General features: G+C 40.4%; 1 protein-coding gene across 3 annotated transcripts; it reads right to left on the bottom strand.

Moving 5' to 3' along the window:
• Positions 1–5,890: 5,890 nt before the first annotated feature.
• znf217 (zinc finger protein 217) lies at positions 5,891–16,066 on the bottom strand. 3 transcript variants are annotated; one of them, XM_080030527.1, is made up of 6 exons: positions 15,968–16,066; positions 12,340–13,728; positions 10,370–10,477; positions 8,522–9,931; positions 8,103–8,227; positions 5,891–7,571 (listed from the first exon to the last, which is right to left on the bottom strand). In XM_080030527.1, exons 2-5 carry the CDS (start codon positions 13,667–13,669, stop codon positions 8,115–8,117), a joined length of 2,961 nt encoding a protein of 986 aa, XP_079886653.1. In that variant the 5' UTR covers positions 13,670–13,728; positions 15,968–16,066; the 3' UTR covers positions 5,891–7,571; positions 8,103–8,114. The 3 variants fall into 3 exon arrangements, with proteins under 3 accessions (XP_079886653.1, XP_079886652.1, XP_079886654.1); XM_080030526.1 differs by having other exon boundaries at positions 15,830–15,996; XM_080030528.1 differs by lacking the exon at positions 10,370–10,477 and having other exon boundaries at positions 15,830–15,996.
• Positions 16,067–16,372: the final 306 nt, after the last annotated feature.

The following is a 16,372-nucleotide window of genomic DNA, read 5'->3' on the forward strand; positions in this document are numbered from 1 at the left end:
TTCCTTTTGCTGTATGTCCAGGTTTTGTCTTAACGGTAGAATCAACACCTAAAACATTTCTTGGGCGCTTCTTGGGATTTTTATGATCTCCTGCAGACCAGTTGTAAACTCTATTACTGAGAAATACAGAGAGAATTTTGTGGAGCTTAATCAACTTTGTGTCGACTCATTTGGCGATGGCTTTAATGTAACCGACATTGATTTATAAGAAAAAGTTACACACTATAGCTTTAAAATCCGTTTTTTTCTGTAACATGTTGACAAAAACAAGGCTTGAGTCTTTTCTTCTGCTACATTATTGTATCAAATCAAACATGATGTTAGGCTTCTTCAAGCCCAGAAGTGATTATTTTAAATGTGGAAGGCCCGCAGTGTCATTCATGCTGCTAGGAACACAGACATAGGTAAACGTCAGGACAAATTTCCCGGCAAGAAATGCACAAATTGTAACATTTCTCCAAGGCCTCCCAAATTACAGAGAAGAAGAAGATAAAATACAGAGCAGGAAGTAAACAGTCAAGAAAATTCAAAGTGTACATTTGCCTATCAAAGGGACTTTTGATTTTTTTCTCAAAAACCCCTTGCAGCATTCTGGACACGGCAGATCTGGAGTATAACAGGATGCATGTCATAAGCTGTTGTCGACTCGCGTTCTCTCTCCGCCATGCATTTTGCACTAAGTTTTTTTACCATAGTGTGGGGGAAATATATGAGGGTGATGCTAAGTGAAATGCTCATTTTGCGTTTGTGATTACCAAGGCCCATGGGCGATATGCACTAATGTGAGCTAATGCAATAGATTACACAGTGCTGGCCCAGGGGAACAGACAGCAAACAGATGTGGTCTGTACTCAAAAAAGGGGGGAGAATGGTGTGTGTGTGTGTGTGTGGGGGGGGGGGGGGGGGAGAGGGGAGATCAAAGTTTAAAGTATTCAATGTGCTGGAGATTGTCCCTTGCAATTTGTTGTTTACAGAATGCGCTGTCCGAGATATGTTTTGTCAGTGTTCTGTATTTTGTAGATATGGGGGGAAAATTCAACAATAGAGCATGTGCCCATGTCTTGGAGATGTAGAAGCCGTTACCAAAGTCCTCCCAGGAAGATTTTCAAAGAGTAAATGCTCACGGAATGGCAAAGGGAAAAAGAAAAAATGACTGCTGTATTTCTCGGTTTGAAACTTTCAACCACCACCATTTATCGGTGACGTCATAGTTGCCTTTGACAGCTGACGGGCAACACCTGTGACATCACCATTTAGGGTGTGGTCACCAACCAGCGCATGCAGCATAATTGTAACTGTGAGCTGTGTGCTGGCATTGTTTTGCCCTGTGTGGACTGGAGAGGTTTAGCCTACTTTTTCAGAATGAAGATAAACATGTGTATTTTAGTGTGTCCTCAGTATGAAATCTAATAAACACGTTTTTTTTTCCTACAATAGTTTTGCTATTCTATTCTCAACATTGGTTGGTTTATCACAACCACAAATAACTTCACTACACAGTGTAGGCCTGCTGCTATTCAGACTGAACATACACTGCTTTGAAACCAGATTTTGACTTGTCTAAAATCTAGACTTTGTAAATACTGCGCTCTAGTGGGCAATCTGAGTCATTGTTGGGAAAAGGAAATACACCACATATTCTTCAGTATGACGTTAATCCATTTGGCCAATGATACATTACAATAACTTTAAAAAAACTGTTAAAACATTGTTTTGTTATGCAATGAAATCTTCTTACATGTATTGGATTCTTGATCCTGTCTGTTTACCTAAAGTTAGAAGTCGCTTTGGATGAAAGCGTCGGCCAAATGAAACGTGTTGAAATGGATGTATGAGGCTGATACATGCAGCTAATGTGTTTTCTTCAAAGATATTCTGAAATGATATTACCACTGATGATACAATATTCTTCTTATATTTATAATTTGACTGCTTTATTTTACAATTCATCATAAACATTTATCATAATCCAGCTTTCATATCGAACAATCAACAACAAATGAATGGTGACTGTGGTGGGACTCAAACCTACAACCTCTTAAAGGTCGGCAGTGGCTAAGTGGGCAGGGAGGTCGCCTCTGGAGTGCAGGGTCGGAGGTTCGATCCCCCGCCTACCCGCCACATGTCGAAGTGTCCTTGGGAAAGACATTGAACCTGAATTGCTCCTGATAGTTAGATTGCACCCTGCATGGTAGCTGCTGCTGTGTATGTGATTGGGTGAATGTGTACAAAACAATGTAAAGCACTTTGAGTCTGTGAAAAGCGCTTTATAAGTGGAGTCCATTTACATTTAATAGAATAAATTAGGTTTGTTAAAAAAAAGAATCTAGTAACGGATTCAAATCCAAATCTATTCTTTTTGGATCCATAGCCAGACTAGTCTAGAGCGGCCTTTGCCCCTTAAAGCAAGCTAAAGAAAGCAGGCTGTTGAGCATCACTTTAAAACACAAAGTATCTTGGTATCGGCACATACTAATACATGCACACTATATTGTTTTTAAAAAGGAGGAAAGGCATCAGCAGAAATGTTCTCCCTGTGTGCCTCCAAATGTTATGAACTTGGTCAAATCATTGGTCGTAACCCACATGGAATATTGCTCTTATGTCCCTACAGAGCTTACTCAGATTTAATATTAGTGAACTATATAGATCAAATCAAATACATTTTTAATTAAAAAAAAATTAAGTTGCAAGTGAAACTTAATAGAGTGTAATGAAAACATCTAATTGCCATTTTGTTTGAGTTATGAAAGTTTCAAACTACATTTTATAGTGACTAAATTATTTATTCCACTTTAATTATCATTGTTTGTGCCAAGGCTAACATTGCTAAATATATATTTGAGTTACATACAACAGGATACAATCCAGAACATACTTTAACTATAGGTATGACCAAAACCTGGCCGAAGTCCAATTCAATTAAGTGTGACAAACTTTAAAAATAAGAAATGTGCTTTTATTGTCATCATATCTGCTAGGGACACAAAATTGTTGAAGAATGACCCATACACTCATCAACGTGGTGTGTTTGTTTGTTTTGGATTTTATGCTCCAGCTCAGATGGAGTCCTGCAAGAAGTTCACACAGCGGCTGATGTTCTACAAAGGCAAGAGCTGCGACGGTCACCACCAGCTGGACGGGCACGCGGTGGTCACTGTGGACAAGGCCGTACAGACCGATCCGGACATATGCATCACATCCTCTCAGTAGCCGCTGTGTGCTCCTCCTCCACCTCATCCCCCAGGCATGATGATGATAGTGGCTCAGAGTAGCCAGGCCCTGGGCTGCGCCACACCCGCCAATGCCCAGCCATGCCCCACCCTGAAGATGAAGAAGCTCAACTGGCAGAAACTGCGCACTGTCACGGGTGAGTGGATAAAATGAGTTCAACAACTACCTTGGCGCATCTTTAGGTGGTTTTGTCAGTGGTCCCGTTAGCGTTGGTTAGGATAAGGGCCGGAGGGGTCTCTCATACTCAAGCTGGGCAGAGTGGGTAAGTGTTGGTACAGCACAGTTCTGCCTCCTGAGTAGAAAATATATTCAATGTTAAACTCTACAAACTGCTGGAATATGCAGAAAAGAAAGTTGCCTAGTTTAAGGCGAGACAGTCAGTGCAGGCAACATTTGTTTAAGCACTTGCCAAACATTTGAGAAATATTGTTATACAAAAAAACTATTGTTTTAATGAAAGTGAGAAACTGGATGCTTCATCATGATATCTTGAAGTTAAAATGTTATCCTATTCACCTGCAGTGTCTCACCTTAAATAAAAAAAACAAAACAAAGAAGTACATTTCTCCTGACCCAGCCAACCTGCTACATACCTCCTCGTGGGTTGGCCAGTGCTGCGTGGCTGGGGTTGCCTGGGTTGCCGTGGTAGAGCGATGCCAGGTCGCTGGGTGTGTAGGAGCGCAGCAGATTCATCATGCTCCACTCGGCCTCCAGACCTGCTCCCATAGCTGCAGACGTAGTGGTCTTCACAGAACCCTGGAAGCTCTCAGACAATGTGGATGAACCCGGCCCTTGTGAGGAGGTTTTCACACTTCTCCCTGATAGGAGCAGTCTATTGGAGCCATCTCCTGCTGCTCTATACCCAGGCCTTTCACTGCTGTCTGCCTCCTTGCCTGTAGTAGAAGTAGGTACCACTAATGACTAGTTGTCTTCAGGTGTGAGTAGTTGATTGTCTTTAGATGTAAGAGGGTTTCAGTCTTCAGTCTTTTCAAAGTCTTTTAAAAGTCCTCCAGTGTAAGCCCAGCATTAGGTGTTTTCTTCAAAGATATTCTGATATAATAATAATACCACTGATGATAAAACATTCTTCTTGTATTTATAATTTGACTGCTTGAATTCATCATAAGCATTTATTATCATCTAGCTTTTAAATCAAACAGTCAACAACTAATTAATGGTGACCCTGTTGGGAATCAAACTTACAACCACTTTATTAGAATAAATTAGGTTTCGAAAAAATAATCTAGTAAAGAATTGATTCAAATCCAAATATATGCTTTTGGGATCCATAGAGTCTGCACATAGAGTGGCCTTTGCCCCTTTAAGCAAGCTAAATAAACAAGGCTGCTGTGTATCACTTTAAATCACTAACCCTGTGTTCCAAATCACATACTTTTTCTTTTCACTACACTACATACTAACGTTACGAACCGTCCAGAGCCCTTAGGTCGTCTGGGAGAGGTCTACTTACAGTCCCCAGAGTTAGGACTAAACAAGCAGAAGCAGCTTTTAGTTATTATGCACCAAAAATCTGGAACAAACTCCCAGAAAACTTGAGGTCTGCTGCAACTCTCAGTTCTTTTATATCGAGTCTGAAGACTTTTTTGTTTCCATTTTAACCTGCAATTTTTATTTTATTTGCTTTTAAATGTTTTATAATGTGTTTTGTGTATTCTAATCTTGCCCCTGTAAAGCACTTTGAGTGGCCTTGTGTCTGAATTGTGCTATATAAATAAACTTGCCTTGCCTAAAGTACAGAAGAGTTTTAGGGCCACAGGAGAGAGAAAAAAATCAGATAAAGAAAGATTTTTTTTCATTATGCCAAGACATTTCTAGAATAAAGACGAATACTCAAATGCAATTGGAGTTAGTGGGGCATTTATGTATTTTCAGCATACTACAATTGACGTGCATGTATTGGGACATCCTAAATATTTTTCTGCCATACTAAATAGTAGGGAAGTATTGGGATTGGAATGCAGGGTAAGTCTCTTAATATCAGCACATACTAATGCATGCGCACAATATTGTTTTAAAACGGAGGAAAGGTATCAGCAGAAATGTTCTCCCCGTGCACCTCCAAATGTTATGAACTTGGTTAAATCAGTGGTCGTAAACCACATTGAATATTGCTTTTATGTCCCTACAGAGCTTACTCAGATTTAATTTTAGCGAACTATAGGCCTATAGATCAAGTAAAAATGTAATCGAAGACATTTTAAATGGCAAGTGAAACTTAATTTAGTTAATAGTAATATAATTGCCATCTTTTGAGTTATGCAACAGTTTCAAACTAAATGTTTAAGTTACTAAATTATTTATTCTTCTTTAATTATTGTTTGTGCCAAGGGATAGGGTAAAGTTACTAAATGTTTATTTGAGTTGCAACAGGATACGATCCAGAAAATACTTCCACTACGGGTATGACCAATACCTGGCAGAAGTCCAATTCAAACACAAAGTTTGTGATAACAGATAGTGCAGATTACGTCTCATTTAAACCCATGCAAGTTATAATAATTAACGAACAATGCCAGAGCTTTTCGCCTCCCACTTTATTATTGAAATGTGTCATACAGATCTCAAACAATATTTTCATTTTTACATAAGTACACATGTAATGTGAATACCAAACAACAAACAAAAAAGGAAATAAATTAAACCCACGGCTTTTCAAAGTGGCAAAAAATACTAAAGTACACGACAGACTAAATAGCTGGTACATAGGAGTTAACCTGAGACTTCCTGTTCACAGTGTAGAGTTAATAGAGCCGGTAATCAACATAGCTGCTTTTTGTATTTTTCAGTTTTTTCTTCTCCAAACTATAGTCAAACAACTAAAAGAGCGACCTAGAGAACCGCAATGGAACGCTGGCTTCTCTTCGGGTGGCGAAGAGCATCCTTCATCAGGTCACTGCCGCCATGGCTGTTGCTGAGCAGGAGCTACACTTTGAACACAGGGCCCTCCACTGGGGCAACGTGCTGGTCAAACCCACCAAACAGAAGACGGCGCGCTTCCTCCTGAACGGAGCAGCCCTCTCTCTGGAAAACAAAGGGGTGTTGGTCCGCATCATCGACTACTCTCTCTCTCTCTCCAGACTAGAAATCCATGGTCTGACGGTGTCCCGCGATATCTCCCAGGATGAGGAGCTTTTCATGGACCAAGGGGACTATCAGTTTGAAAAACTAAAAAACTAAAAGAGCATTTGCTGACCAGCTAAGACTGACTGCTGCCACTTGAAACAAAATAACACTTTAAGACTCCTGACCTCCTGAATAGTGAACAAATGTGGAGTCCAAATAATACAGAATGACCCTTTTAATACACAAAACACAAATTTGGTACAATATTCTTTACAGATCATGGATTTGAATTGAAGCACCACTAAAGCAATTGATTTGCCATTTTCAAAAAAGGGAAAAATATTGACCATGAAAATCTGTTCTGTGTTTAAAACTGGGCTTGTAAACACCAAGTGTATCAAAGAAAAAAATCCACAACCCCACACATTGTATGACAGTTTATCATGTGCTTTAAGTTGATAAGGCCTCCGCAGCAGTTGTTTGTGTGTCACCAGATGAGATTGTGTATGTGCGGCCAGACATAACACACGTCTATCCGATTCTACTCAAACTCAAAACATACGTCTCTATTTGATAAGAAAACTAGGTTTCAGGAGGCTTCGCTGACATGATAGCTACAGCAGCTTTTTTACAAAATAACAGTATGGAGATCACAGCATGAGGTAGACAACTTCAAACATACAAAGGACTAGTTTTGGCCTGTTGCTAAACCACGGGGCTGAGGCAATCAAGTTATTCCAAAGAAATATCCACACCCTTCAGTGCCGTATAAAACAAAATAAAATAATAATAATATTAATAGTATAGCGCTTAATTACTGCCTGGACAGAGCAGCGATTTTATCATACAAATTATATTTCTTAAGTTTTTTACTTTTATACAGTTTTTATGCACTGAAAGCTTTTTAGATATTTATATTTTCCCACATACAAATGTTACTGTTATGTCATAGACACTTACAGATATCCGAACACAAGTGTGGGTCAAATATGGACTAAGCAACAGCGCAAACTAGTGGAATAATATTTTCAAGGATTGGGGATCTGCACTTTTTTTTCCAATCAAAAAAAGAAAAACAAGGTGTGCCTCAGCCCTGAAATATATATGCAATACTATTTTCCTCTATTGGAAAAATACTAAATTAGGGAAGCATAGACACTGACTTATTGAGCAAAATCCAGCTCTCTCAAATCTGCACATTAAACAAACTTTCCAAGAAGTTCTCCAAAATAAGGTAGCAGCTCAGTTCAAATCTAGAGAGAAGGAATGAAAAAAATAAATTATATTAAAAAGTATTATAACATGTTACTTGATTCATTTATATTAAAGTGGAGTCAGCGATTCTGGAGATTGCTTGTCAAAATCACTTTGTCAAAATCAGTGAAGATTTCCTCATGGTCCATTACCTGTCCATAGTGTGTGTGCACTGAAATAAACCAGATTCTTATAGTGCACACACACTAACACATCTGGTGTTACTATACAGCCTATGCTCTGAAAACTGGTAAGTAAATAAAGGGGGCCTACTGTAGCTACTAACATGCCAGTTTACAGAGCCTAGGTCATGTATTAACCGATTCTTTTTTTAGCGCACAAAAGTACGGATAGGTAGCGGATCATGAGGAGATATTCACTGATTTTGACAACAAACATTCTTCAGAATCGTTGATTCCACCTTTAAGTACCAGTGCACATGTTTCAATGATTCTTGTCAGGGCTTGAAAATCCAAAAAATTAAAGCCTTTTTTTTTGGGTGTACTTGAAATCAATGTTGAACCTTTTACCTTGGCGCGTCTTTAGATAGTTTTGTCAGTGGTCCCGTAGCGTTGGTTAGGATAAGGGCCGGAGGGGTCTCTCATATTCAAGCTGGGCAGAGTGGGTAAGTGTTGGTACAGCACAGTTCTGCCTCCTGAGGAAAAGAATATATTCAATATTAAACTCTACAAACAGAAGTTGCCTAGTTTAAGGCGGGACACTGAATGCAATATTTTCTTTAAGCACTTGGCAATTTGCCAAACATTTCTGGAAAATATTGTTATACAAAGAAAATGTGTTTAATGAAAGTAATGAACTGGATGCTTCATCCTGATATCTTGAAGTTAAACATGTTATCCTATTCATCTGCATCTCACCAAATTAAAAAAACAAAACTGTATTGCCATAAAAAAAAAAAAAGTCCCGCGTCATCTAACCTGCTACATACCTCCTCGTGGGTTGGCCAGTGCTGCGTGGCTGGGGTTGCCTGGGTTGCCGTGGTAGAGCGATGCCAGGTCACTGGGTGTGTAGGAGCGCAGCAGATTCATCATGCTCCACTCGGCCTCCAGACCTGCTCCCATAGCTGCAGACGTAGTGGTCTTCACAGAACCCTGGAAGCTCTCAGACACCGTGGATGAACCCGGCCCTTGTGAGGAGGTTTTCACACTTCTCCCTGATAGGAGCAGCCTATTGGAGCCATCTCCTGCTGCTCTATACCCAGGCCTTTCACTGCTGTCTGCCTCCTTGCCTGTAGTAGAAGTAGGTACCACATATTTTAACCTCTTGCTGGAAGGTTCGCCAAAATCCATTTGGGGTAGGCTCCCGAATCGGCTGGAGAGGCACAATCTAGCAGCGTCTGAGTGCCAGATTACACCACTTCTCACGGGGTAACTCCTCTCGCCTATCCCCACTCTCTCCGGGAGGCCTGGTCGCTCCAAAACATGTTGTTTAGTACCCGTGTTTGATTTCCTCATTAGCTCTGTGTACCTGGATGATTCCTGGCTGGGATGTGTGTCAGGGTTTTGTCTGTAACGCTGTGTTTCTTGGACTACGTCATGTTGTGGTGCGCGGACAGGGGACTGCTTAGGAACGTGAGGTGGATTAGTATTAATTGGTGTCTTTTCTTGTGGTTTTGTGGTTTGAGGAGGTGGGGATTTGGTCCGACGAGGATGGCGACATTCAATCATCGGCAGTGGCGTGACGTCTTTGCCGTCGAGCGCAGGGGGGCAACCCGTGTGACGTTTTTGTTTCAAACCGCCTCCTAATCCGTTCTTTTTCACACCGTCCGACTTGTCTTTATGGGTGAGCTTCTTGTGCATCGTCAGAACCTCCGGGTACATCGTTTTATATGCACAAAATGAACAGCCAATTGGAATTAATGCGCTTCTCAGTTCCGCTCCGGCGGGGATGGAGAGAGACACTTTTAAGGACAGATTTAATGGGCCCTCCGAGTCCTCCTCTTTTATCTCCTCCCTCTCCATCTTCAGGTTAACAGGTACGGGGAACTTTACGACCTCGTCAATCGGGTAGTAGGCAGACTTGGCAATTAATTTCTCATACTCAGCATTCGTCTGTAAGAGTGGTTTGCTATGCTTGCTGCCTGCACTATCAAACTTGTGCTCTGATGGGCCATTGGTGCTGGATTTGGCTACAGGAACCCAGAGTTTGGATCTATTTGGAGCAGGGTTTAGATTGTCAGTTCCGTGTTTTCCGTGGTTAGGATAGGGCACTAAAGGCACGGGTCTGCTGGGAATGTCCACAAACGGTTTGTCCTTGTGACGCCGGTCCAGGTGGTATTTCAGTGAAGTCTTCTGGGCCGCAGCGTAGTCGCAGTAAGCACACTTGAAGGGCTTCTCACCTGAAACAATAATCAACAGTTGGGTGTAAGCACAGTTTGAAATATAAGCCACAGAATTAGACCTGCTGTATCTAACTGACTTAAAAGGTGGAGACAGCAATGCTGGAGAATGTTTGTTGTTAAGATAACTTGTTGTCCATATCAGCAAATATCTACCCATGATCCGTTACCTGTCCATACTGTGTGCGCTGAGAAAAAAAAAATAAAAAAAAATATATATATATATATATATACACAGCCTAGACTGAGGCTCTGTCAACAGTTATTGTTTGATACGGTGGGGCCCTTTGTTTACGTACCCGTTTACAGAGCCTGGGCTGTGTATTTACATCAGATTTTTTATTTCAGCACAGACAGGTAGTGGATCATGAGGAGATTCCCTGATTTTGACAAAAGTTCTCAAGAATTGCTGACTCCCCCTTTAAATCGTTCATTTACCTGTGTGCGTCCTCAGATGAACTGTGAGGTAATAACTTGATCGGAATGATTTGCCACAGTAACTGCATTCTTTTGATCTGACTTTTGTTCGATCAAAACCGTCTTCACCTTTGAAAATAGACACAAACACAAATAAAAACATAGAAAGGTTTAGTTCAAAATAAAATCACTAAAGTCTTGTGTAACTATCCCTCCCATCAGCAGAGGAAACAGGTGGTAAGATTATTACAGAAGGATTTACTCATAATATATTGTTAATCGTCCTGATTTATGATACATTTTATTCTTAAAAACATGCTGAAATGCATTTTTAAGACATTTACATAGTCTTGTTTTATGTATAAAAGTAAAAAACGAAAAAAATAATAGTTGTACTGTAGGGCTGGCCCGAATTATTCGAATACTCGTTCGGAAAATTAGTATTCGGAGCTTAAATTAGTATTCGGAGCTTCGTTTTTTTTCAACTTTTTTTTTTGCAAGAAGCTAGTACTGCAATATAATGTCATCAAATAATTTTATATTTGGATATAAAAGTTAGTAATATTGTAGTAGTAGTAGTATTGCTCATTTAGGAGGATATTACATCACTAAGTGTCATAGCGCATCCATTACGTCACCTCCGAGCGCGTAAATCTTCAACAAAATATGCAGATACTGTCAAAATCGGTTCCAGGGAGTATATAGGGATTATTACGGTGGCGCTGTGCATTCACCAAATAAAAAAAAGTTTCACAGCTAATGTAGCCGTTAGCACACTCAGGATCTCGTAATTACGAGATAAGGATCACCCTCTCATTCATCAATAATGGTGCCTGTGTGTGTGTGTGTGCAGACGAGGTGAACCTAGCCATAGGCAAACGTAGGCAATTGCCTTGGTTTCCGGACTACAATGGGCCCCATAATCAATACAATTATTTTAAATATTTTTTTACTGTTCATGCATTAATCAGCGATCGCATCGGGTACTGAGGGACACTCTTTCGGCTTTACGCCCGTGATCAGCTGCTGAGGTCCGACTGGGCTTTTCTCCTGAACAGTCCAAGTGACTGCATATCTGCGCAAAGTTGACATGGCTATATACTCATTGTCATGCCCTCCTTGTAGAAAGTTTGTATGTGTTTGTATGAGTCAAGGATCACACCGAGTTTAAACGACTGCATTTAATCCAAGCTTTCAATAAAACTGCGCTTCGATACAGTAACAAACAGGAGGTAAAAGTGAATTAGCCCACCGGGCATTCTGATTGGTTGAGGCAACACAGTATGGTGGCTCCGGTGGCTTATAGTGAACAAACTGCATATATTTTAACCAAATGCTAATGTTAGCACACTCATGCCTATGGCTAGGTTCACCTCGTCTGCACACACACACACACACACACACACACACACACACACACACACACACACACACACACACACACACACACACACACACACACACACACACACACACACACACACACACACACACACACACACACACACACACACACACACACACACACACACACACACACACACACACACCGTTATTGATGACTGAGAGGATGATCCTTATCTCGTAATTACGAGATCTTTATCTCGTAATTACGAGATCTTTTCTCGTAATTACGAGATCCTGAGTGTGCTAACGGCTACATTAGCTGTGAAACTTTTTTTTATTTGGTGAATGCTCAGCGCCACCGTAGATTATTAACGTTTTTTTTTTTTTAATTTAAATTTTTTTTTAATTTTTTTTTTAATGTTGTTTTTGATGGTGTGTTTTTCTGGAACGAATATTCGAATATTCGCTCGGAAAAACCAACGAATATTCGAAGCCTGAAAAATGGCATTCGGGCCAGCCCTATTGTACTGTAAACAATCAACTGGTAAAGTCTCATGAAATATGTCTAAGTTAAATGTTACCCTATTCAACTGTTGCGTCCCGCCTTAAGACAGTTAACAAACATGTGTAATCCCTAAATTTACCTTGACCCAGGTTTTCAGCCAGTGCTGCCTCCTCGAAGCCCTCCTCGGACCCTTCCTCTGCGTGCTCGACCGACCCTCCTCTTGACAACTTCCCATCGACAGAATAAGTTGGACTCTCCTCACCGCCTCTCTCCCGTTTGTGGACTCTTGAGTGTAGAACTAACTGGTGATACGTCCTGAAGGTTTTCTGACAGTCCTCACAGGTGGTCGGCCTTTCTTTGTCCTTGTTCTTCTGCATTAAAGACCTCCGCTGCGGTTCAGGGTTCTCCACCGCACTTGGCTGAGAACGTAGCTCCCTCCCGAGAACGTCTTTCGCAGCTTTCTCTCCTTGTCCCTCCGACCAAATGATATTCAACTCCTCCTTGTCTGAGCCGCATTCTTCATTGTCGGTGCTGGCTTCTTGGCCGACGTCTTTCGTAGTATTGGGTCCCACTGCTATCTTGCCCTTGGTAGCGAGTTGCCAGGCCTGGTATGTGTTGAAGGGGTCGAGCTGGGGAATCCATTTTGACCATCTCTCGTGTTGCAAACGACTTCCCGTCGAGCGAGGCATTAGTCTTAGACAGCCAAGAAATGTTTCCTGTTTGGCAATGGATTCAGTAGTGTCATCCATGTTGTCCTCGTCATCTTTATCTATCTCTACCTCTCGATTGTGCACTTTACTATGCTCGGCCAAACTGTCATGGTCGGGGAAGAAAAACCCACACACCATGCACATTTTGTAAACGGTGACTACGGGCTCTGGAGCGGGGTCTTGGATGACGTCATTGACCGTGACGGGGCACTCCAGGTCTTGCTGGGACTTGCTTTTAGCGCCCGGTTTGACGTGCATTTTCATGTGGTTTTTCAGGAACCAGGGCTCTCTAAACCGCCGTCCGCACACGCTGCAGCAGTAGGTGAAGTAGTCCTTGTGCTTCCTCAAATGGGTCTCGAGCTCACCGGCGTCTTGTGAAACCTGACCACACACAATGCAGCTGTGGATTTCCTCATCTTTTTCAATACTCACTAAACTGCTCTGTTTGGAACGGGCTCTCTCTCCGGGGATCCTGAATTCGGCTTCCACTCTTAGCACAGCCGGTTCAGAGAAAGTGGTGGGATGCTGGGTTAACACGTGGGGCCCAAGCTCATCCTGATGACTAAACGTCTGCTCACAAAACATGCACGATAGTGGATCACTTCCTCCCGATTGTGACATGTCTTTTTCTGAGTAGCTGGCGTGTGGAGTCATGCTAGAGCCGGGCCCTGGGATACTGGCGTCGCTGCTGTTAATAAGAATATCTTGAGCAAGTCCATCGGGGCTCTCCACATACGGCAGCAATGAGTGAGTTGGCATTGTCCTCGCAAAGTGGAACAATGCGGTAGGGGGTTCACACTATCCGGATTATTAGGAACCTGAAAACATAATAGGGAAAGTGGGTTTTTAGGTGATGCTTCATATGAATATCTAAACAGTAATCAGGTAGCAACAACCTAACCAAAGATAAAAATCAGTTTCTAAGGAACCACACAGAGAGATGCCTTCCCGTACACTGAAACAGGAAATGTATCTTTTTAGCAAATCAACGTATCAGACGACTCATTTCCTCTGTCCACTGATAGAAATACACTAAGTATTTCATATGTTGTGAAATATGTGTAATGCGATATGACAACAATGCGCACCTGTGCTAAAGGTTTATTTTTCACTTTTATTACTAACCTCAGGCCTGTACAATGAAATAAGATAATTGAGCTTTCTCTCAATATTTATCAAGATTTAATAAAGCTTGAATGAGTATTGTTACTACCTCTGTGAATTTGTTGATACTAAAATTATAATAATTTGCTTATAAAAATAATACAATAATTACAAATGTATTTAAATAAACCTTACTTTGTGAGGAATTACAAATGTTTCTTGTTATTATAAACATCAACATAAATATGAATCAATAGGTTAAAGACAAATTGAAAATGGTTTCAAAATAGGTTTAAATGATAATATGTATTCTTAATTGTTAAACATTCTATATTGCAGTTGAATAAAAAAAGTATATACCAGTGTTAAACCATTAGTTATAATTAGCTTCTTTTTTTTCTTCCTTCTACTTTACAACTATCATGTTTTGTTCTTCACACCCAAAATTAAGACTTTCAAAACTGTAAATGATCTTACTTTGATTAGCAGCACTAAACAATATTAAACATCAGTTAAAGATATAAAAACTTCATAGTTTGTTTTATTATGCTACTTTGTTTACTCAAAAAAAAAATTATGGTATGCCCCATGTGTATAATGTTTTGTTTGTTTTGTGACCACTAGGGCTACCTCTGTGGTTTTGTCAAAGTAAAAAAATATATCAAAAAATGTCTTAAAAAAAAAGAGTAACTCTTTCAGTGTGTATATATCGGTCTGCTTATAAAAGATTGAGAAAGTTTTTCAAAGTCAAGTCTTGGTTTGTTTGAAAAAGAAGTGGAGCAACAGGACCAGCAAGTTCAAAGGCTCAAGGCTAAGGCAAGTTTACAACAACACAAAGACTAGCCCATGGTAACATGACAATAGGTTACATTATTATACTTTTTTTTTTGCCCGTAATAAATGACTATTACTTCAACAATAGGCTAGTGTCATAAATGGCAAAAGCAGTTGAAAAGGGGGTGATTATCCCAAACTTTAACTTCAAACCCATTTTCTAGCGAATAGCCTCATATTCTTCTTAATGTTATAACTTTATATAATGTAACATAACCTATCAAAGCCGTTACTCAATTTACTATTTGCCTAATTAGTCTGCCCGGGTGTATGTTTGACTCAACCCAGGTGAGCTAAGGCAACTGATAATGACCCACTGACTTTTGTTCCCTTTTTTTTTTTAAAGGACACACACACACATGCTTTGTGTGAGGCAGCTTTAACGCTAGCCACCTTGTTATTCAAGTAACTACAGCCCTAATTAAAACTCATTAACGTCAATTGGCTCGGGATGTGTGGAAATCATAGTTAACCGTTTACAACGTATACAATTTTTTTTACGTAAACATCAAAGCCAATAGCTATTAAAGTAAACGTTGGTGCTATTACAATTCTATACGTGCATAATAAGAAGAGCACGAGGAGTTGGTTACTTTCTCTCTCTTTTTTAAGCTAACCGAATCAATATAAATCAAGATTAACTTTGATTGGTGACGCTGGAAATCATAAGAAAGTTTGACATTAACCACAACTTCAAACGCGACGTAATGTTCATAACAGACAAGTGCTAATCAACGTGAGCCATACATTGTGTACTTTCGTTGTCGCTTATTGATTTGTTTAACGCCCGTTTTAAAAATTACTTAACCCCGTTTAGTAACCTAACAACTAGGCTAACGTCACCGAGTTATGGTAAGCCTTGAACTACACCCTGAGTCACTCGTATTTTGATTTTAACGACACTAACGTTTGCAAAAAACTGCACCTTGTGTTGTCTCGACTCCGACTCCCAACTGTAGAAACTCACCAAACAATACCTACCAACTGTGAATTTCCGGAATAATAATGACACTGGCTACTGCTGGGCGACTCAATTCAGCGAGCGAGGCTGTTTACTGTGACTTTCCCCTTCATTTCACAACGCGTAGCCCGGCGGTGGACACTTTTTAAGCAGCTCACCTTCTTCAATTGTTTGAAATGTGAATCATTTTTTTTCTCTTTCGACTTGGCGAATCCTCACTGTGCAGCTGTTGAGTTCTGAGGCGCGTGCTCTCTCAACGACTCTCAAAGGGAAGATGGAGCGCGTGCACGGGAACCTCAAAATCCCATAGGGCAGTCACGTGGTCGTGAATAACAAAAAAAAACATATAAAAACTTTACTATTTATATATTCATTTACCTTCAAATAACTTTATTGGCATAACCATTATAACATACATTATTGTTTTCAGTCCAAAATAGTTTTATGGCATCCTGGTGAATTCCAACTGCCTGAACACTCAGGTAAGCTATGACAGTCCTACTCATTTAATTACTCTCACGTGGGCTTGATTTTTATTTGAAATCACTCAAGTAACAATTAGG

This window comes from Ammodytes marinus (assembly GCF_949987685.1).
Source record: "Ammodytes marinus genome assembly, chromosome: 7".
In the NCBI taxonomy this organism is placed as follows: domain Eukaryota; kingdom Metazoa; phylum Chordata; class Actinopteri; order Uranoscopiformes; family Ammodytidae; genus Ammodytes; species Ammodytes marinus.

Bases quoted from the DNA above. Each gene is read 5' to 3' on its own strand.
- znf217 (XM_080030527.1), bottom strand. From the start codon at position 13,669: ATGCCAACTCACTCATTGCTGCCGTATGTGGAGAGCCCCGATGGACTT. The intron at 10,478-12,339 runs GTAAATTTAGGG...CTATTTTCAAAG, and splicing joins GGCTGAAAACCTGGGTCAAG to GTGAAGACGGTTTTGATCGA. The intron at 8,228-8,521 runs GTATGTAGCAGG...TCTTTTCCTCAG, and splicing joins ACTGGCCAACCCACGAGGAG to GAGGCAGAACTGTGCTGTAC.